A 23919-nucleotide genomic window follows, 5' to 3' on the forward strand; every position below is an offset into this window, starting at 1 on the left:
TACAGTGGATAAAAAACATCACAAGATTCGATGTGGGTACAATTAAACAACTCAGTTTACCCTAACACTACTGGCACCTCCTCGCTGAATAAGAGTAGGGAAAGATTCCCCAAGCTCCAAAGCCGAACGCACCGCTCCAACCCATACCGCGAGTTTTACATTCGTTGGTTCTGAAGAACAGTACGCAGTAGGAAAGCGAATTTTGATTCCGTGGGAGATTGTTAAGAAATCTATAAAACCGTATGAAGCTTCTTAGCTCCCCGTATATTTTGATAGTATAATTTTATTATGCATGCTTATATAACGGGAAGTCGATTCGTTTTTATAATTATTTTGTGAAACTGGTGTCCTGGTTTCATATGTGTGTGTGTGTTTCAATTAGTCTCATCGTCACCCTATATCTGGTTGGATGATCGTTCACCACTGCTTAGGCATGTGAACGTGAGGCCAGCAGTCAAGCTAGTCGGCTTTGGCTCTCAGAGGGCTGTTACGCCACGGATTATTATTATTATTATTGAAATAAAACTTTCTCCACCTAAACCTGAGACTACTGTATACGACATTACGGCAGCAATACTCATCATGGAATATTCCAGTAATGGTCTGAATTTTTACGACAATTTTTAACAGTGATCCAGAAAATCACGATCTTCTAATATCTTAAGGAATGACATTAGTCCTTGCAAGGAAAGAGACCAAGAGCTTAGCCAGTTATATTGATTACAATTATCTTCATCAAGCGTATAATTAATATTTATGCGTTTCGAAAGTTTGATAACATTGAGACAAAATTCGCATTTGCTGTTAAAACATGGTAGTTATTAGGTTGGACTTTCTCCAACGAACCACTTGCTTATTTTTACAGTTTTTACGCACTTCCTAAGCTAATTTTATTCCAATAAACCAAATTATTTGAGTGAAATAACTAACATTCTGCCCACTCCTTTACTTTGTTGCAGTAGGCACATGTATTAAAACAAGATATGATATAACATTTTAAGATAAGGAAGACCGACGTGGCGTAAGGTGTCAAAAGTGATAAGATTATTCAGGAAATAAACGACTTCAAAGGATTTAACTATCGCGTCTACTCTTATAAATTTATCAGCTGTAGTTTCTCCCCCCCCCCCCTCCAGACCAGCTGCAGCAAAATGTGGTATGGCAGCAGCTCCTTAATCTGACCGTAGACGAGAGTATTATCAACAACTTGTAAATCGAAGTTGGCTGTTTCTGAGTTGTAGCGCGGTGTAGTCTGGTAGAAATTTACTAACGTTTCACTTCCACCAGACTACAATGCTCTACATCCCAGAAGACATCCACCTTCGCACTCACCGCTGTGAGAACTTCCTCAAATCCTAATACGTACGAATACTAGGATTATTGGGAGACAGACAGTTCCCCACATCATCAAGTAATAGTTTACTGTACCCTGTCCTAAAATTATAAGCCAGTAACTCCGACAGACCTTCAAGAATGAATGCAATCAAATAAAAAGACCTCGATCTTACCCAGTTCAATGGAGCCCACATAAAGTACTTAGTTGCTATCTTTGCCTTGGTCTGTCAACTGGCCATTTTCCAAAACAATTCGCTTCAAAAATTAATTTAAAGAGAATTTATTTAGATTATTTCAGGCTTCTTAGATGTTACGCGCAACACTAGCAAACCATTTTCATGTAGGGTTTTCGTGCCAAATTTACATTTTTACTTTCACGTTGCTGTGTGAATGTAGGCCTATGACTCGGATTTTGCATTATGCTTTTGGTCTAATACTCCTTACACAGAGCCAGAAACTGTTTCCTTGCCTTTAGCTAAATATTCGCCACATGGAAAACACTTTTCAAATAAAAATTGTAGACGTACTGTAGTCTATATTTCGTGTCGTGTAACGATGTTTGTAATATAAGCGTTTTGTGTGAGTCCGCTAGAACCCAATTTAGTCTAAACCGGTCAGAAAGTTTAAAATATTAGACAAGTGGACATACGAACGGACAGACAGAGATTATCTTCCGATTACGTCTTCATTGTGTACATTTTGAGCAAACAATTAGTAGCCACTTGCAACAGAGTTGTAGTTGAAATAAATGCAGGTCGGCGGCCTTGCCTAAGAGCATTTTATAGTGTCAACTGTATTGATCTCGCATGAAACGAGGTGCCTTGTCAGAACAAAAATCGTTAGGTGAAATATTGAACCACTAGAAGCTACATGGCTCAAGCGACCACGGGCACATGCATACTACACTCCACTCAAAATAGCGTACACCTACTTTTTAAATGCTCTCGCAGCATCCCTGCGTACCGCTTATTAGGTTCGTCTTGTCCGTTATTCCGTACATGTACAAAAACTCAAGAACAGAACGAAATTTCGTTTAATTTGGTAGGGATGTTATGTCATTGGTGACCAGTGCAAATATGTAATTTAAATTTCCTACAATCGGAAATACCAACATGATGGATATTCTCTGCGATCCACTGTATGAAAAGAACGCCTTAAAAGTATGTTCTATCTTTCCTGGCTTTCAATAGAAATCGTGCTGCTATCTACCGATGGCTACATGTTCTGCCATACAACTCAAGAACAGCTGATTGGATTTTCATAAAATATGATATGAAGGTTATCTCTTTATACGCAAGTACAAACTCATAGATATTTAACAACAGTTTCAACCGGAGGAGTTTCATATTGTGGAATGAATGAGAAAATTATCGTAAATATTGAGTACGTTCAAGCACTTAAAAAATAAAGATAGTTGGGGCACATTTCGAGGAATTATTCTGGCATTAATCACTCTGATAGAAATCACATAAAAGTTATTCAGAATAACCGGTATCCGAAACTTTAACCGAGTATTATCTGCACAGTCTACAATTCTAAAGCATAACATACAGGTAAACCAACCTGCTCGATCCGTAAATTTATCTTAGAGAACGAAAAAAGTGGTAAAGTTTGAACTGGATTAAAATGGCTGCCGAAGGTGTTCAATGTCAACAAATCTTCGGGGTCTGTAATTCGGCCTACATTATATTTCTTTACAAGGTGAGTAACTATCATCCATGTCAGTTTACATGGCGTCTGTACTCCACCCTGCAGAGATTTTGGTTCCGCTGGACTGCTGAAAATTCAGTGTGGCAGCGATCGGTCTATTGCTTTCATGCACAATACTCATACTATGAACACAAGGGAGAAAATAACTTTTGGACTGTAGTACTGACTAGTGCATGCGCAAAGCGTGTTAGACAACCTCAATCCTTCCCGCTAGCCCTTTCTGCATGACGCGAGCATAAAAGACACGGAGAGTACTTCGTTGATGTTCAAACCTTTGGCCGTTTGCTGCCTGCAGGTGCCGGAATGAACAGACGTCAACTGCAAGTTTGCAGGTGTCTCATTCACTAGAAAACTTTGTATCTTGTGCAAAACGGCTGTTGTTTAAAGTTCAAGTACGTAAAAAATGACCTTGGGTAACAGAATTTTAAAAGGCGGGCGCATTAAAGAGTAGGCTTAAGTTTAACTTTATGTTCGTGTTCATCTCCACCTACTGTCAAGGTTGCAAATGAGTAGAGCTTTATTTTCAGGCCCTCTACACACTTTACGGCCCGTTTAGACAGGAGTACCTTCATAGGGCAAAAATATGTGCAGGATACCTATACGTACTTAGGAAACTTAGACGACCCATTCTTCAATGCCTTGAGCATCTGCGGGTCCCAACTTTCGTTGACTTCGATGAATCAGTTGGTACGACTCCTTGGACGAGGGATAGGCCCCTCGCAAGGAATCTACCTGTACACAGGACAGCGCAACACAGAAAAACCCGGACAAACACACATGCCTTGAGTGGGATTCCAACCCACAGTCCCAGTGTCCAAGCGTCCCACAAGACCCACGCCTCAGACCACGCAGCTACTGTTATATGTGCGGGATACGACCAGAAAACTAGAATTCCTTGTCCGCTAAAAGATCAGTTTACTATATTATCGACATAATAATAAATATCTTCTGAATAGAAGTGCCTCCCATTGCTGTTTTATAATATACCTTCTGTATCTGTAGTGGTAAACTACTTAACACTGACTTCATTACAGTATAATTCAGCTTGTTCCGTAAATTAACATCAATAATAATACACGCCTTTTTAAAACAAATATATAAGGTTATACATGAAAGTCTGTCACTTGTATGTCTGTTAAATAATAAGTGTATCCGCAGCCTGAAGTGTTTCCGAAATATTGCTTTATATTTCTTACCCACAAAAGCAGTCACGAAGTAGGTTTTAGAATTGTGGCTCGCGGGCCGCGTTTAGCGTAATTTTGTCTACACAAATTTTTCATATCAAGTGAGGCCAAAAGACCGAGGACCGTGTTTCCTATCCAGTGAGTACAGCAACTCCTTCACCCATGGTTTAAGTAGTCAGAACGTAAAAATAACCGGACACATTCATCTAGTGCCCAGGTATGGTGAATTACATTCGTATTCTGGTCATGAGATATCTGAATGAACACCTGCGAAAGCCAATAACCGACTCAGGTCTGCCACTACACGCAGATGGTTCCACGCAAAGACACTGTGAAACTTGTTCAACAGACTTCGTACGTCCACATGTTGCTGTCAGGACTACAGCCACAACGGGACAACTTATTAGACTGTGAATGGGACTATTTTATATATAATAATCCGTGGCGTAACAGCCCTCTGAGAGCCAAAGCCGACTAGCTGGCTGCTGGCCTCACGTTCACACGCCTAAGCAGAGGTGAACGATCATCCAACCAGATATAGGGTGACATGTGGTCAGCACGACAAACCCCCAGCCATTGCTAGTTTTATCTCATATATAGGACCGGTAAATCACGGAGCTGCGTAATGTACTGTCAGTCTCTTCTGGCGAATGCAGGGATAATACCTTCAAACATGCCACCACTGGGTACTTAAAAATCCTTATGTGGGCCTACTTACCATTCATTATTATATTCCCAGTTCGTTCATCACTGTGTTAAGATCTGCAGTGAAACAGTCGTTAAATAAGCTAATAATTATCTAAATCACCTAACTCCCACTCAATTCTACTCCATTACCATCACAAGGGCAAATGTTCTTGCTTTGGTTCTATTGTTGTTATTTACATGCAGACCTCCAGCTATTCTAAGCCCCCCTCCACTATAGTAATTTTTATCTCGAAAATGTTGGTAATTGACCACTACCTGAGATAGCCTACATGATGTTTAGCCAGTTGGATCTAATCCCATCGTTATAAAATCGAAGATCCTTCATTCACACACCTTATGGGGGTTAGATCAGACGCTTATTAAGCAATGGTGGAATGAAGAACTCGAAAGAAACCGCTCCACTGCTACTTCGCCCACCACGCTGTTACTCCCGAGATTGTACCTAAGTCCGTGGTGGAAAGTCAGCGTTTAGCCGCCTGACCTTTGGCACTGGCAGTTGATGTAATATATGGATAATTGTATTTTTGTTTATTTTAGAGTGAGTTCAGCATTCAGGGCCGACAATTCAAATACGGTCGTTGCCACAACGAACGCGACAAATGATACAGAATACTGGTGAGTAAACGTATTGAAATAAAGCTACTTGGATAAATGAAATAAGATGATAATATTAAACTAGATCTTACAGAAATGGAATATGGTTTTCAATGCCGGACTTTGGTATTCGAAATGTTGAACATTCAAGTTCTGTTACGACAGAGTTGGAATATATCGAGTCATTTCTATTTGAGCTGGTCACGAAAGGCAAATAGTTAAATACACGTTCCTTGGTTGTAAAATGGCGTATCTTTCCCGTATTATAACATGTCCAAGGTTTACAAGCTGTCGTGAAACCACATAAAGGACTGGCAATGTCACAGTCAGCTGCATCCAAAGACAATCCAACGCCTGATTGCACAACAAGAAATCAGGAACTTAAAGACGTCTCTGCCTATCAACAATTACAAAGAGCTTGCGACAAGGGTAAGAGTAAACCAAAGTTCCGCTGTCATCATTAAAGCAGAAAGTTGTTTTTTTAATTATTTTAACGGTACTCTTACAGCCTCTTAGAATACTTATGTTTATTTTAATGGTCTCGCCCGCAAAAGAACCTGTCTGGCGGTCTTGGTTGGCATAAAGATCTCGGTTCGAGGCCGATCAACATGATACGAACAAAATGTAAAGTTTCTCCTGAACAGAGAAAGTTATTTAACGATAGGCCTACTGCATCAACGGAGAATTATTTAAAAACCAGTGGGATTACGTACGGTGAACTGGAATGAATTAGGGAGGAAACGGTCACGGTCTATTTTAAGTCCTTATCTTATGAGCCTGTAAGGTCTGAGGCAATGCGCAAAATATCTGTCAGAATACAGGTTCGAGACTCGTTAAACCACCACAGTTCACGTTAGACGCTGAGTTAACCTACTCAGTTGCACTCCAAGATCTATTCTAATTTCAACAATGACTGATAAGGCAGGCCTACCAAATTCTAAGCATCCGGACCGCCACATCCGAGAAGCTAAACACAGATGGCAGACACAAAATAGAATATTTAAATGCATGTTATATTGAATCATTTGTATTAACTGTTATAATTAATGCATGTGCCTACAGTTTAAAGTTTAACATGTGGCACTAAATTTAATTCGCCATGTTGGCTGAATCAGAAACAACTGCATGACGCATTCTCAACCGGATAGTACAAGAACTGAGGCTTGAATATGACGATCCTTTCATAGTACCAGGTTGCGAGAAACCCAAGATAGGTAATGTAGATTCTTCACTATTCTGTTCAAAATAAGGATCACAATGCCAATATCAGAGCTCGGCAATGAACACAATGCTGAGCCAGTTCCATCTATCTCCCGTCTTGACAACGTATTTTCCAAAGATTCGTCTTAATGTTTATCTTTCCAACTCCTCGGACTTAGCAAAAACTCTTGCCGAAAAGTTTCCCCACCAATATTTTGTATGATTTTCTTCCTATTCTCTTCTCCCCCGCAAGTCTATTTTATTTAAACGTCTGTAAATTACGACGTTCTCTCAAAGTACAAGACCGCGTTTAACAATCACAAAAAACACTAATAAAACCATGAGCAACTTTGGCCAGAGTATACTGAGTTTTCATGGGCGTTCCTTGCAAAATTCCGTTGAAAGTATATTTTCTATTCCAGGAGTACTTGAAGGAGACACAAGAGAGAGATTCTTCGTTTTTTATAATATCACCATTCTAATAGTTCGGTGTCTTATAATTATATTTTCTCAACATGTTCACTGAAAGGATAATGAAGATATACAGGCAGCAAATACCTCTGAAATGATGGTAAACGTCTACCCGACTACAAGGTGCAACAAACCAGAAGACAGCCATCTTCATACTCTCCGCCGTGTGAACCTCAAATCTCACTTTATTTTTAATTTGTAAAACATTTTTTATGAAATATATGTATGAGGAGTACCACAAATCTATGCACAAGTGGATCTCATGAGGTGGCTGCTAGATTCACGTCCAATTTCTGGAATCCTAGTCATAAACGAGTTACAAATGCTGTGGATGGGCATACAGACTGTCCTGTCGAAGACAACAGATGTTCCACAGTCTTCTGTGAAATGCCTGCGTAATATTGGATTAAATTGCTCAAATGTTACGGAAGGCATCCTCGTTACGGTCTGCCGGGCGAAACCAAGGCACAGATGAGTGGAAAGCATGAAGAATGCTCAAGCAACCACAAATAAACAGCCGCATTTCCGTCCAATGACTCCTGGTTCAGTTTCCTTACGTGGTTCAATCCTCGGAAACTGGATGGCCGATCTTCCCTCCACAACAAATGCGCCCCTTATCGTGTCCTGTTTAATGAAACACAGAACAGTGATCCTTGAGGCTGCGAGCAATCCTAGAACATGCTACACGTATCCATGTATCCAGGGCGTAATTTCCCCCTAGTTTTACCACCGAAATCCCACTACACCCTCAGCAATCCTCAAAACAAGACGGTGGAACAAAAAGCATTTGCCTAGATTCAAGGCTGACCCATCATTGTTTCTGTGTGACGTTTTTGCGCTGACGTCGCTTTATATTACTGTGATCAACAAAAATGCCTAGATTTTCTGTTGCCAAGTATACAGATACAAATTTCGTGTATGGTTTCTGCGATGGAAATTCTCTCGCTGCATTGAGAGAAAGTCAGTGTCGATATATGGATCGGAGACCACATTACCGACTTACACTGACAAGTCCCTACCACATGAACAGAAATGTGCCCAAAAAGAAGTGCTATGAAGTGACTGACAATTTAAAAATTCCACAAACGGTAGAATTTCCTTTCTTCCATTGTAAACAGCGAAATCAAATGACATGTTATGTTATATTGTTTCTTTCGTAAAAATCGACATCAACGTGAAAACTTCATAACACGGAAATGGCGAATCTGAAAAAAGGCTTTTATACATTTTCTGCTCCAAATGACCGCCCAACAACCCCTTGAACATTGCACTAGAACTTTCATTCATCCTGTACAGGGATGTATTTTCATGATAATGACAATAACAATATAAATAATAATAATAAGCCTAACAACAACAACAACAATGCATGCATGGCTTTACTTTTGTTAGATAAGTAGCGTAATTTTATAATTTAGAAACAAACCCTTACGAAATTGTACTCGGAAAACCTGAAGAGAATAAAACGTTTGTAAGACCTAGGTTCATATGAAAGGATAATATTACAGCGGATCCTAAATATAAAATTACCGATTCAGAATTGGGTCTCGTAGCGAGCTCTAGCGACGACAACATTCTAGTTCCATACGAGTATCTATGCGTTCTTCTGGTTTGTCTTTCCCCGTGCATGTAGAATCACTGCGATGGTCCGATACCCTGTTTGAGACCTACCAAATGTCTAACTATTGTTTCACAGTTAATTAATTATATCTAAATGGGAGCACGCTAGAGGACCTCGTTCGCAAAAGCTGATGAAACCTCTACTCAGCAGCTCCTGTCGGCAGATGTATCCTAAGGTTCAGAGCCTTCATGACCTTGAGGACTTTTGGCCTTATGGGATCATCGACTAAGGTTCAAAGGACCGGAGTTCAGCCAACCAAGGTTGTAGGTCACAGATCCATGGCTATTACAATTACTTATTTTTATTCGTTTTGTACTATGGCGTATTTAATGACACTGTCAGTACCTCAAACTAAGGACTCTTAAATGATACTATGATTATTGGGGTACTAAGGAAAACGAAGAAAATTCTCAGTCATGACGCCTATCTTTGGATTGAGATCTGATCCGGGGCCCTTCTGAAAACGAAGCAGGAGTACCAGTTGCGATCTACACCTATAAACAAGTAATTGGTTTAAAAACATGTCTGAAGCCAAATTAAAATAACTTCAAAATCAGTGTCCAGCAAAGAGTCATGTCACAACCTAAGTCTCAACTATGGACCGAAGATGTGATGACGTGTTGGCTGGTCCGATCCATCGCACACCCCAAGGGAAAACCAAAGTACGTGTTCCACTGCTACCTTGTTCTCTATAAATCCCCCACGGACAGGCCCAAAATCGAATTCGGGCAAACTTACTGCACGTACGTTCTTACAGTCTTTGCATATGTATATAAACGTTAGTAAAGATATTTTTGGAACAAAACTACAATTTATGTTTTATGTAGGCGGGAAAATTGGTAATTTGCTCTAAGGGAAGAACTTGTACTGAAAATGTTTTAAGAGTTCTAAGGAGATTATTTTCACCTAAGAATCAGAATAAAGGAGTGTGAAGAAAATTACATAATGAGACGCTTCGCAATTAATATTCTTAACCTAATATTATTAAGCAACTTAGTCTAGGATGATAAGTAAGCCGGAAAGTGCAGTACGATTGAAAGAACTGAAAAATACATACACAATTTCGATATATAAACTTCGAGAGAACAGTGTGCTTGGGAAACCTGAGCGTCGATGGATGGAAAAGGTTGAAATGCATTAAAATTATAAAATAGTAGGCTTCTGTAAAGAATATTTTGAGCAGTGTAGGATTTGAGGTTTTCACGGCGATGAGTCTGAAGATAGCTGTCTCTTGGGTTGTTGCGCCGTGTAGTTTGGTAAAAGTTTATTGACGTTTCAGAGGTCCTTGCTGCCTCCATCATCAGGTGATGAGTACAGAAAGGGCCTCTGAAACGTCGGTAAATTTCTGCCAGACTACGCGGAGCAACAATCCATAAGATACTGAGCCTTCAATTTCCATAAAGACAGAGAATTTCTCGACCAGCGAAGTAACTATAATAAACTATTCACGGAAGGCTCTGCATCGAGGTTTTATAAACAACTGGATAACTTGGAATGATATGGTGGTTATGAATGAATTGAAAAATATAAAGAACGAAAGGGACTTGCCCTACAGGCTTACTATTTCAGCAGTTGCTTGATGGGACTCTGGACAGCTAACATCACTTGTAGAGCCTAAAAACAGAGACCTTCCAAAAGGTGATCTACAAATGAGCATGCAGAAAATATCTTTCAGGAACCTTGGATCAGGAGAAGCCGTTAGTAATTGTATCTGCATCTTATAATGCAGTTTCCATGTTGCTATATGTTCGTCCTTCATGGCAGTAGACCCATCTGGATTGGATCCAGCTTTCATTTCCGAGGTTGCAGAAGTTGTTCCGCTGTACCAACGGCTGTTCAGTTTCACCCATTACCAAGATACCGTTAAGCAATACCAGTTACTTAAAACTCCTGACCCATAATACAAACCACCTACGTATTACGAAAAATTTGCTGACTGCAAGGTCTCACAAATGACAACCAAGTGTAGTAGAACTGCATAATAACCCTGTAAAGCACAGCTCGCCTAAATAATATTTAACAGTTCAGTCCAAATCGCAAAGAAAACACCATATTTCACCATCACAAACAACAATTTATTTGTTCCTTTCTTTTCAAACGATCTAACTTCTACAACAGATTTTCGAAATTAGTTTTTAATTTTCGTTTAAATCAGATAGACCCCAGGTAATCACCCCAATAATCAAGAGTTTACTGTAAATAAAAACTGTTAAAGCAGGTGGGACATATAGTTGCCACTGGGCTTCATAGAGTTAAAACACTACAAAGATACGTAGTAACATCCTGGAAATGCAATAGGCCTTGTGGTTTGAAAAAGGCACAAACCCCCAAACCAGAGAAAAAGAAAGAAAGAGAGGAAAAGGGGAAGAAAGACATCAAATGCCACGGTAGAGTGGTTAACAGCCTTTCTTCGAAATCCGTTACAGAGACTTTAATTCGACGCCTATCTTCCCATATACTTTCCAACCCAACGTTCATTAATCACGCCATCATTCGACTCTACATATAGTCAGAGCTACGGTAGCGACAGCGTCGTTAAATAAACTACAAATACATAAATTAAATCTTTACACAATGTAAAAAGTTTAGAAAGAGAATCAGTCGTCAAGAAAGAAACAACCAAAGATATTGCAACCAAACACCAAACAGACTAAGCTTTATCTTCACAAGTAAAAATATGACCAACTAACTTTAAGAAAATGCCAGTTGATTTTTTCCCAAAACTCATACGTCACCCCTTGAAGCCGGCCCCGAAGAGTGAAAGAGAAAATTTGTGGGGGAGAAGTGAGAGACACTTCGATATCTGGGGGGGAGAAAGAGCATCTTATAGCTAGAAGGTCCCCAGGCAATGCCCGCTCGTCCTTCTGTTAAGGATAAAGTAAGAGTGAAGGCGTTAGTGTGATGATTGGCATAAAAGGCGGAATTTTGAACTTTTGTATCAGCGAAAGCTGAGGCTATTAATTTGGAAGTTTAATACATAATTTAGAAGTTCCTACTGAGGGGAGGGGGTAAATTTTGACGGCGTTAAGGGGTGGTAAATTTTGATGAATTTAAATCGGGAGGGCTGCATGAGAAGCATGCAGTGGCAACTTGGAACTTGGGAACCATCTCAGCATTTGCTTGAAGACAGAGGAAAACCAAGGAAAACCTGTGTCGAGATGGCTTGAAGCCGGCGCTAGTCTAAATAATATTTAGGAATTCAGTCCGTACCGCCAAGAAAACACGACACTTGACCAGTTTAAGGAAATAACCGCTGTTCGCAGTCAGAAACATACGAAACATAAAAAGGCAACTATAGTGATGGTTAAAGCAGGTGAGACACAATTACCACTGGGTTTTATATGGTTAACTGTTAACACCCATCTGACACATGCACAGTTTAACCAAAATACTGGTGTCAATTACAAACGACAAATGTGTTGTAGCTTGTTTGTAGACCCGCATGTGTGAGATATGTAAATGTCCTCATTATTAGGCTTTGTTAATTAAAACTTTATTGTCTGCTGATAATTCCTGTGCCTTATCAGTAACACACTGGACATATACAAAGTGAACAAGGTGATATATAAAAATTAGGTAGGCCTAATGTCACATCTCTGTATTGGGCGCAATTTTATCGACCTCATGTCAGCGAAAGTCACGCAGCTTGAAACTGCTTTCCTTCCATAATTCAACCCCGTCTCTTCGTCGCCTTTTGGCCTGTCAGGAACCCTAAAAGAAGGATAGTGGCGAGATTTCAGGTTCTCACGGCGGCTAGTATAAAGATGGCTATCTTCTAGGTTGTTCCACCGTGTAGTCTGGCAAAAGTTTACCGACGATTCAGAAGTGCTTTCTGCCTCCATCATCAGGGCAACCGCCTCTGAAACGTCGGCAAACTTCTACCAACAACCCCAGAAGACAGCCATGTTCAGGGCTAAAGGTCTCTGGTAAAGCTGTGTTCGCTTCTCAGTAAGACAGCTCTGTGTCGGACCAACTGCAATAGCAGAGAAAGTCGCAAAATAATCCAGAAATTGTTACATGAATTGCAATATTACATGAACAGTCATCATGTAACAGCTGAATATGTCCGAAGATATTAACTAGAAAGTTCCCTCATATAACGTACTATCTGAACAGTTACTATGGAACCCATAGGTTTTTCCATCAACACCACGAAAGCCAGCCATTGTACCTTACCCTGAACCATCTTCATCCAGAAGTTAACGATAACTAATACATTTCGCATACAAATTATTTCCCTAAAATGCACTTTAAATATTATGAACCCTTATACATTTCGATCTTTCTTATTCCAAGACGTTTTCCAACGCAAATTTCTTGCTTCCTTCACTTGTGCTTCATGTTCCATTTCAGTTTCCTTGATTTTCCTCCAGGTCATTGAAATAGTACCATGGAGTGAAGAGCACAAACATTGAGTTCCAGAAATGCTCATGAGCCTCTGTTGCAGAATAACAAACTACTTAACCAACTCTACGGAGCAGGGTAAAAGTAAAGTGAACTTTGTCCCACTATACGCCATGTAGGCGCTTGGGGTGAGAGGAGGTATAGCTCCTCTCTTCCTTGACCTCGGCACTAGATGGGGGTGAGTGGTCAGCATCACGCCCCGGCCGGCTTTACCCCTGGGAAAGGACCCCGGTACCCATTGTAGAGGAGGCTGGGTGGGCCCCAGAGCCGGTCTGGACGCAGAGGCTAGAGGAAAAATCCTCTGCCCCCGTCGGAGATCGAACCCCCGCCGTCCAGCCCGTAGCTAGTCACTATACTGACTGAGCTATCCCGGCTCATCTACGGAGCAGGTTCTGCTTCAAAATTGACATTGAGCCAGACAAGAAATTCCCCGCTCTTCAGAACGTTCGTTGTGTGTTCATAAGTGTCCGCAACCGGTCCCTATCCTGAGCCAGTTGAATCCAGTCCACACCCTCTACTAATACACACAGGCCTATATCAAAAACTTTATTGCGTGTTTTGTTTCCTTGAAATGTAAAGTTTTAGTTCAGAGTTTAAAAATACTTTAGGATTGAGGTTCTTAACCGGCTGCCCGCCAATGTACTTTACGTCACAGAATTTGTGTTTACACATTACACTTGTTATCCTCTCCTAAAATCGTATTGCAACTCAGACAAACTGAATCAAAATCGAGAGTTCTTCACCTGTAGGTAAAAGTAAAACGGTAGAAGAGAACAGCTTACCACACAAAAGGAATTAGAACGAGGCATTAACCACAATGAACTGAAGTAGGTCGGTGTTACAGTTTTGAACGCCACTTCAAGTTTACAGAGTTCTCTTGCGAGGTATTGTATAAACAGTTCAAATTAGTCTCCGACACAGTTAAGCTTCACGCCGTTTAACACAACGAGGGTCTCAACGGCTAAGTCAAAACTAACTACAGCCTAGTAGCAGTGCACTACTCGCAGATTAAACAGAAAATGTGTCACTTTCATTAGCTGATACAGCCTTTAAGAATGAGATTACACCATAATCTCTGGCTAACTCCATGGTGTAGAGTATTTTTTTAAAAGAACTGCTAATTGCTCAGCCGTTAAAGAAATTTCCAGTTCGAAGATTCAATACCATGTTTAAAAAAAGGCACTCGACTCTATCCAGAGCCAAATTAATTAAGGTTTTCTGATTTGAACTTTCAGGCCTACTTCTCATTTCTCCATGCCTGTTACATGTCCTGTCCATTCATCCTCCTTCATTTATCACACTAATAACACAACCTAAAACGCACACATAAAGTTCCTCGTTATGTAATCTTCTCCATTCTCCTGTTGCTTCTTCTTCTTCTTCTTCTTCTTCTTCTTAGGTTCAAATATTTTCATCAGCACTCCGAAACCCTCAACGACCGGCCATCTGTATTATTATTATTACCATAATTTTATTAGTGTTTTATTAGTGTTTACTTTTTTACTTATTAATTATTTTGTAATAAATTAATTTTATATATTTATATATTCAGTTTTTTGTTTGTTTGTAATTGTATTGTAAGGTTTGTATTGTTGTTAGTGCTTGGCTGTTATTGGCGTTTAGGCTGTTGTCAAGCACTTTAATAAATGAATTGAATTGAATTGAATAATAGTTACTTTGGTTATTTTTTGGCATTGTTTTAACTACAGGAGCCTTAAGAAACAAATGTGGTGAATGCATAATTATAGAATCAGTAAACCGATTGATTCTTGACATTATTAAACTATACTGTATATACTGCAGAGGTTACTTACGGCCGAATGAGATGGGAGGATGATCATGAGGTGTGATGTAACAGAGAAACTGGCCAATATTCAAAAGGGGCCATCTCGAACTGAGAACGTGTTCTATAAAGCTTTTGAAATTTAAAGTGTGCAATTAACTGAGAGCTGATATTGTCTAAATTTTACGAATGCACAAAGTACACATGTTACATTCTCTCAGAAAGAAAATTACTTTCAATTTTTTACTTCCATGTAGAGATCTGCTATTTTTGGCCGAGGTAGAGATCCAAGAGAAAAGGGGTGTCCTATCAGAGGGCCAAGGAACGCCAACTACTAGGTCTAGGGGGAAGAAAAGTGCCAGGTTTGGATAAAGATCTTCACTTACACAAAAGCTGCGTGGCACAGTTGTAATAAATAGGCAAATAGATCCAAACCGAATTTCTGCCGTGTTATTTATGAATCGTTACCACATTATTGTGAATAGCATTAGCGGTTAATTACCGCAGTAAATAACAACGTTAAATACCAAATCGGTCATTGAAACATAGTTTTTCACGGAAAAGTTCACTCTGTTGGTTTTGAGAGTAAAAACACAACAGGCCTGATTAAAACTACGTATACAATGCTACCAAACTATTATTTGTATAAAAGTGAAGGAAGAGCGATCTGGGAATGAGACAAAAGAAGATTAAACTACCGCAGAAATGCTATTCTGCTGTAAATAAGAGACTGTTTTTTGTTAGCATAACAAGCGTGGAGTGATGTAAGTCTACCCCAGATGCGTTATTCACGATTTTAATCGGTGTCTTATTGGCATACAACACTGTTGATAAGTTAATCAAGAATGTAAAAATCTGTTGATAACGAAGCTAATAAACATAACAGATACAACGATATGCAAGATATAAATATTTATTCACATATTTAATTAAATATACATCACACCGGAGGATGTTTCCAATAAAAGAATTATTACACAAGATTATTATTAATGGAATATGATTTGTTTTTATTTACAATAACCTTGAATGGGTGAGGGTGATTTATTTCACACGTGGACTGGGAGCGTGTGGGAAGTACGCACAAATTAGTATAAAATTGGACAAATTAATTCGCACCAATACTAGTAGCTGGCTGGGACGAGGTTTAACTTTCTTTAGACAGCAGAGCAGAGTAATGTGAAAACTATTGGGACCTACAGAGGGCTCCGAAATACGGTGAAGGGACCTTTATTCGTCGTGTTCAAAAGTTTTGAATGTATCATGGGTGCGGAACGGTCAAGAACTGTAGATGCGGGAACAAAAGACCGAGATTAAATTTCGTAGTAATCATGAACTTTAACAAAAACTCTAAAAACATCTAAATGGCTAAAACTGTAATTACAAAATAAAACGCTAAAAATACTTATTGTAATTAGGCCTATACCACTGCGTGTTTTTTGGAGGATAGACATGTAAAACACACAAGTTCCGGACAGCATGCACCATTTCCTGTCTTCATATGTGAATGTAGCCGAATATAAACACCCAAATATCGCACACTGTGTGAGATTTCAGGTTCTCACGGCGGCGAATATAAAGATAGTTAGCTGTCTTTTGGGATAATGCGCTGTGTAGTCTGGTAGAAGTTTACCGACGTTTCAAAGGTGCTTGTTGCATCATCGCCAAAAGTGATGGAGGAGACAAGCACCTCTGAAACGTCAGTACATTTTTACCGGACTACACGGCACAACAATACAGAAGACAATCATCTTCATCTCTCACATTTCACAAAATCTCTTGTCACGCATGGTGAGGCAAATTTCCGTTCACGGTAAACTAACACGTGTGATCAGGAACAGTGATATATTTGCAACGGGAAACGAGTAATCTTCATGTTCGTCATCCGTCACCTTTATTAACAAACCTTATAAGACCCCGTACCTATTCCAGTCACAGTCAACAACTATGAATTATCGATATCTTTGACACGAAGATATACGAGTCCCACCTATATTAGTATCACCAGTTCGTATCTCAAATTGATTACCAGCCACTGTTTTTCATGATCTAACTAGGTCTCGCAAGAAAATGCCTCCAGATAAACCATGGTTGCCTCCTTCCAAATTTTTATATATTTAGAATTCATAACCTTCCTCCAATTTCATTCTACAGTATACGTGTAGCACGGATTCATAACCCGTGGCCCACTTTAAGAAATCTGCACCAGTATTAATTAATTATTTAATGTTAATCGAATAGTTAACAAAAATAACAGATGTAACATCATTGAGTGCTATGTCGCGCGGTCTGAGACTTGGGCCTTGTGCCGCTTGGTCGCTGGGACCGTGGGTTCGAATCCCACTCAAGGCATGGATGTTTGTCCGCGTTTCTCTGTGTTGTGCTATCCTGTGTACAGGTAGAATCCTTGCGACGGGCCGATCCCTCGTCCAAGGAGTCCTACCAAAATGTCTATAGATCAAAGCCAACGAAAAGTTGGGACCCGCAGTGCTCAGGCACTTGAAGAACGGGTCGTTCCCAGTATCCCAGAGTGCCATGTGAACCTGTTTAGAACAGCATTGTTATAAATGATTACAAAGTTCAGTAAGCTGTGGTCATTTATAAACCAGGAGGCTTGCAAGCTGATGTCCTAGAAGTTTGAGAACCCCTGCTACACTACGTTACAAACTATTGAAACTATCGTAAAACAACCTGACTTTCAATCATCACTGCAGTTTGTTTCACTTCACCTACACGCTGTCAATTTTTAATTTCATCCATGATTGTTTCTTACCTCTAAAAGGAACATAACGTCTTCTTCGCCCTATTAACGAGCTGCGTGTTTTCCAACTGTCCCTTGATTCAACTACACATCATTATCATAGACGCTAAATTCATGAAGCAAAGAATTTGAGAAGCTGATGTACACTCAGCTGATCAAGAAATTTCCTGCCTTCTAACACTAAACGTTTCATCGTCGTGTTCACAGGAGCCTGGCCTTGAATCAATCCACAAGCAGTCGAATCCAGTCCACAGCCTCACATTAAATTTAAAATTAATTTTAATATTATACTCCCATTTTCTTCAAGGTCTCCCACCCAAGTGGTCTCTTCTCATAAGACAGGCCCGACAAAATGCTGAATGCTTCTGTATCATTTGGAAAATAATATTGCATTAAAATCCCAAAGGCATTCTTTACGCCACATCACGGGTGTGACGTAAGCAGGGCAATCCTGAGGAATAACAAATTCGAAGTTCAATGTCGTACCAGTGACTTGGAACAATGTTATGAACGACGAATAGACGTGGATATGCTTTGCTAAAGCGTAACGAAAGCCTAAAGATCAGTAATTACTTCAGTACAAAGAATTAAGATTTTTTTAATGGAGGAAAGAAGTCCTCAATAAGGTCTTGAGCGATCAGCTGTGTACAATCCAAACTTACACGGCCGACCGCATTCAGTGGCCGTGAAGGCTTCAAATCTTAGATGTTCCAAGATGTACGTTCTTTTGGGCGCTTTTCATTCAAGACGAATGATTCATGAAGCAGACGAACGATTCTTCTTTACAGAAAGTAACACTGAACAGAAATGTCGTCACCTTGATGATAAGATAACACAGATTGTACGGATTACATACGAACATCGACAGATTGCAATGTGTTGCAGAATAAATTAATGTTTCATATATGTGCTCTGGATGTATCGGAGTTTAAAACAACTTTCCTACTGTTTCTGTCGTAAATACCAACACCCCTTTTTATTATTTGCACTGTCGTTTGTAGCCCTGTTTTTAGCCGAGACGGGTTACACGGCACTTGTGTGCATGACTTAAGTACAATTGTCTCCCCCAAATGATCCCTGCCATAGGACCACCTATTTTCTTTTATCCAGAACCTGAATTGTCCCTGAACACGGAGCCCTATGACGTCTTCTAGCACAAATTTCTTAGATGCATATCGAGATACGGTCGTCCTGGTGTTGATACGGTAAAATTGTCCCAGCCCTATGCATAAGTCATCATGGTATGAAGATGGCGGTATAGGCTGAAAGCAGTCTTCAGTTTCAAGAAGAGGTCCTTCGGTTGTCTGCCTTAAACGTGCCTGACTCGAGAGTTGGTCTGATCGTGATGGTCGAAAGAACAATCCCTGGCCCTCCCAAGGATTAAACTCTAGTCGCGAAGTTGCCAATCATCTTTTACTATGAAATTAAATTAATAATAGGCTCTGAATCATTACTCAGTTCAGCCACAGCAGACCTCTCGACGTGAGATGGACATACCATCATAATCTTAACTTTCTAAACGGTTCGTAATCGAAAAGAGATTTCGGGTAACAAATATCAACTTTATGGAGAAAACTGTAAAAAACTGCATTTTTTAAGCTAAATCCTTCGGAACCCTACCTTACCGGAACGCTAACGGTGCGTGGTGAAACATTTACTCCATCAGTATTTCCTGAATTAGAACTGAACACAAACTCCATGAACTTACCTTTGCTGAAAAGATCCCACGAACAGTCAGTCCCACCATAGGTGAGAACCGAAGTTCCACTCCCGGGTCAATCACTAGTTCCCCAGTTTTCTCGATTATGAGGTCTTCCCGCACCAGATACGGACTGTGGATTTTGTTCAGTCTTTGTTGTCTGTTTGCTATCACTCCTCCAGCTAGTTCTGTAACTTGTTCATCTGGCAGTCTAGGTGTCATCATCATTGGCGTCGATTGTGGAAGGAACGTTAGCGTCTCGACGTCGTCGTCTATATCAGCCGCCACTCCAACAATCATCATAAGCACTGTCACACTAAAAAAACACACCCCTCTGGTCATCTTAGTTTCTTTCATGGGAATGGAAAATCTCCACATTCTTTTTCTCTTGAATAATTCCATTTCGTCCGCGTACGCACTCTATTTTACAATTTAAACAAAATAAATACAGCAATGTAAAACGCACTTTGTCCGGTGAAAACGCGGGCGTATTGCGATTGTAATGTTTTCCTAACCACCTACTGGCTTACTCATTTTGTCTCGACATCTCGTTTACCTTCACATCTCTGATCACCACACCGAATCACATTTCAAGCACTTCACTCGTTTATCACGCAACATGCAACAAAGCGATACTAAGCTACTACCCAACATACTTAACGTAAATATTTAAAAATTCAAATAATTAAAGCGTCAGAAAAGTTCGTTTGTCGACTGTAACTTGCGAATTACGATCGTCGTTTTTTCAACTTCGCTTACTTTTACCTTCGTGTGACCACTTCTTTCCTATGTACTCGCTTCTGATTGGGTGCGGCATATACCAGAATGGGACGTCAGGTTTTGAAAACAACTATTTCGCTGTCACGTGACTGAAAACGTCACGGTACGTCAGGTAAGGTATGCAGCAACCTCCTCCCCTCCTCCTTGCCATCGGCTATTGTCTGCCAAGTATTTAACGTTCCTGCCCGCTTATACCTGATGGAGCCACCATCCAAACAGGTAAGCAAATGACAATCGTTCTCTGCAGCTTACAAGACCGACTGCTCGTCGACACGAGACCTCGCTTCTCTTTAGCCTGTTCTTCTCCTCTTACACACGCGACTGGGTTAGGATGACTGGTACAGTCATTGCAGGAAGTAAGTGAAATCATATAAAGACCTTGGGGAACGAACTCCTACTGAACTACCCTTTGTTCGATTGTCTTTCATGGTCATTCTCCTCCCGACCTGAGCCAGCACTGCTGATTTCCTTGTTTCAGAAACCGGTTCTGGCTGCAGCCAAGTGAGGAAGTTTATATTTGGATTTTAAATACTTTTAGATATAAAACCCATTAAAACTTAAGCAAAAAGGTTGCGTTAAATCCGTTCACAAGAAACAGAACGACGATGAATACCAATCGTTCCCTCCTCCAAACACTCACAGTAATAGGGCGTTTATTTCAAAACGAAAAGCGATTGCTAGAAACTTCTGCTGTCCTGTGCATCATATTGTAACGTGAAAGTCTGTTAGTCATCAGCCAAGTCTTCTGACGTGTCGAAGATGTTACCTTTTATCTTTTGTTTCCATGCAGTTCGTAAAGACAGTTTTCTCTCGCATACACAAAGGAACAAAGTCCATCTAGATAATTTGCAGTGCGCCGACTGACAAAGATAAACGCAACTTGTCACTTCCCTACTCCCAGCATGAAAAGCATAACTCACCAAGTACTGCATCTAAAATTACGTATTCACACAACAGTACAATTGTGTCTGGCATCGTGTTGAATGCTGGTTGTTGTATGTGTGGATATAATTCGATGCACTATTGAACACCGTTTTTCTGTATGAATCGTATGTGAAATCTGGTTCTGCTAGAAAGTGTAAGAGAAAATTCCGTCGTAAATTTCCCAACAAAACATTACTGTGCCTCCAAGAACCTACCTGCTGAATTGCCGTATACTTACCGATGACAAACTAGACGAAATTGGGGTTAGGTTAGAACAGATAACACTGAAATCACTGACGCTTTGCACAACACAAGCTGCATAAACCGTATAAGGCGACGACTGTAGTTCGTGCTTTGAAACCACGCAAATCGGCTAGCAGTATTTCCAAAACTGGTTTTTGCAGTCAGTTCATGATTTTCCTCGCTTTCAACTACGGAACTCCAAAGTATATTACCGTGATCATAAAGGCCCGAGATTAGACCCGGTTCTGGGCTAGCTAAATCCATGTCCTCCTGCTCTCAGATAGATTTTAACATTATTTTTCCATCCATGCCGAAGTGTCGTAAGTTGTGGTCTCTTCCCTTAAGGTTTTCAGACGAAAATGCTACAGGCCTATGCATTTTTAATGTTCCCATATCCCCATGCATGCTAATCATCCCGTCTGTCCATCCTTGATTTTTTCGCTCAACGATATTAGGTGAAAGTGTCAAATTATTCAGTTTTCTCCATCCTCCCGTTACTACCATTTTCTTAAATCCTGTTATTCTTCTCAGAATTCTGTTCTCATATTGGGCGGGTTAGGAATTAGGTCTACGCTTGACTGGATTGATTACCGATTCCAGGGAGATATTACTAATGACTCCTCACACGCGGGGGTTGCCTTACTGCGAATTGCCGTTTACATCGAAAGAACATAATACGAGGAACGTATAACACGTATATGCGTGTTATGAGTGACTCATCATGACAAGCCTTTATTTGAAATCCCTGAAGTCAATGAAAATGCGCGCGCATCTCAGTGGGCCTGTGAGGCAGCTTCTGCCGTGGCCGCCATCAAAGTATTCATGCTCTTGAAGATAATAAATTTAAACCGCATATACGCGAATAGTGAAAGTGGGATTTAAGAAGTCACTTGTATATTATGACGGTTGCTTGTACCGGGTCTCCAATTTATGAGCTTACGGTCTTGCTTACATTGCGTTATCGGCCGCAGCTGTTGACGTAGGCGGGACTTCAACGCGTGAGTCACGGGCGAGTCAGTTTCGGTGCCGCTAGTAACAGCGAACTACGAATATTTCTCGTCACTAATACATGTTATTACATTAATTGTTTTTACCTTAAATCACAAAAAGAAAATATTCGACAATTTCCCAAGAAGAGCTTCGTCGAGTATTTCGAAACATGTTAACGAGATGTGAAACTTGCTTGCAAGCACAAGGAAGTCACTTTGAACATCTTTTGTCCCGCCTACGTCAACAGTAGCGGCCGATAACGCAATGTAAGCACGACCGTAAGCTCATAAATTGGAGACCCGGTATAATGGGAACACATGATACGGATTACAGACAAGCCCGATTTACGTATACTGATTCTTAGTTTACTTAACGACGCTGTATCAACAACAGAAGTTTTAAAGTATTGAATAAAATAATAAAATTGTTATAAACGGTTTAAAGATAAGGGTTTGGAAGGAGGTTGTGGTGGTATATTTAAATGTAGGGTAACTAATAATAGTAACAATAACATCTATCACGTTTTTGCTCTACACATAAAGAACTCATGAAAGCGGGTGGGAGGGGAAAACCTTATATTTAAACAAACATACAATAGCATCTTCCACTTAACTGGAAGATCAATTCCTGATTCAAGAGACATGAAACTGACAAGTTACAACTACTTTATTTATTTTCTCTTGTTTCATTTGTAATTCAACACTGCATGGATAACACTCGCTAAAGAGAGTTCAATAATGCCTATAAATAGCACAAATTATTTGCCACTGAGTAACATGGTAAGCAGAATACAAGTTTCCAGCTGAGCAGGGCTGTCTACGTGTGACCAGAATTGACATAACTATTCCACTTACCAGTTATCTGCACTGAAAGGCAAAATATCTTAATCTCTATAACTTACACACTTCACATCAGTATAAATAAAGAAAAACAAAATTATTCTTCATGCTTGTACGAGGATAAATCTGTGGAGCTCTACAGACTGTTTCACAAACCTGTAACGTCTGAATTACCTGCCACATACCATCAATGAAAGTCTTTGTGAGCTAGCTTGTAGAAATATGATTCCTTATTTTGTAACAGTACGTCTGGGCAATCAAACTCCAGTACTTCACCGTCTCCCATGACTAAAACTCTGGAAAAGAGAGTAAGAACTTTCATTGGACAATACTAATACTATTCCAGAACTTTCTTGAATGGCCAAAGGAAGCCCATAACATGTTATCATGTTTCTAAAATTAGAAATGAACATGAAATTTCTTAAACATAAAGTAAGAGTTCAGTCACTTACTCATGTACAGTCCCCAACACATGCTCACCCAATTTGACAGTATTTAAAGAACACACACAAAATTGGAAATCATTTGTTAACAGGATGAGTTCTGACATTATTTCAAAAAAATCAACCAAAAGGAAAAATAAGTTTAGCAAGATTTCTAAAATTATAGAATGACTCTGTTTTATAATATCCTTAAATGGTCTTAACAGGCCTAATACTGGAAAGGACGATGA

At 39.9% G+C, this 23919-nt stretch overlaps 2 protein-coding genes across 7 annotated transcripts in view; both read right to left on the minus strand.

Annotated features, from left to right (window-relative positions):
- bark (C-type lectin domain-containing protein bark beetle) overlaps nt 1–20584 on the minus strand; it is a 95106-nt gene extending 74522 nt beyond the window's left edge. The window contains exon 1 of one of the 2 annotated variants that reach the window (XM_022068687.2): nt 19480–20584. In XM_022068687.2, coding sequence (XP_021924379.2) covers nt 19480–19872 — 393 coding nt within the window. In that variant the 5' untranslated portion in view covers nt 19873–20584. The remainder of the gene's footprint in view (nt 1–19479) is intronic. The other variant, XM_087351754.1, reaches the window with a different exon arrangement.
- A 2471-nt stretch (nt 20585–23055) lies between these two features.
- The window catches only part of LOC110832061 (ATP-binding cassette sub-family C member 10), a 48363-nt gene continuing 47499 nt past the window's right edge, over nt 23056–23919 (minus strand). For all 5 annotated transcript variants that reach the window (XM_022068690.2, XM_022068692.2, XM_022068691.2 and 2 more), the window contains one exon: nt 23056–23542. In XM_022068690.2, the coding sequence (XP_021924382.1) occupies nt 23434–23542 (109 nt within the window). In that variant the 3' untranslated portion in view covers nt 23056–23433. The remainder of the gene's footprint in view (nt 23543–23919) is intronic.

The sequence above is a fragment of the Zootermopsis nevadensis genome, unplaced genomic scaffold (assembly GCF_977971745.1).
Source record: "Zootermopsis nevadensis isolate Lab colony 2312 unplaced genomic scaffold, Znev_1.0 Znev_ptg000020l, whole genome shotgun sequence".
NCBI lineage: Eukaryota > Metazoa > Arthropoda > Insecta > Blattodea > Termopsidae > Zootermopsis > Zootermopsis nevadensis.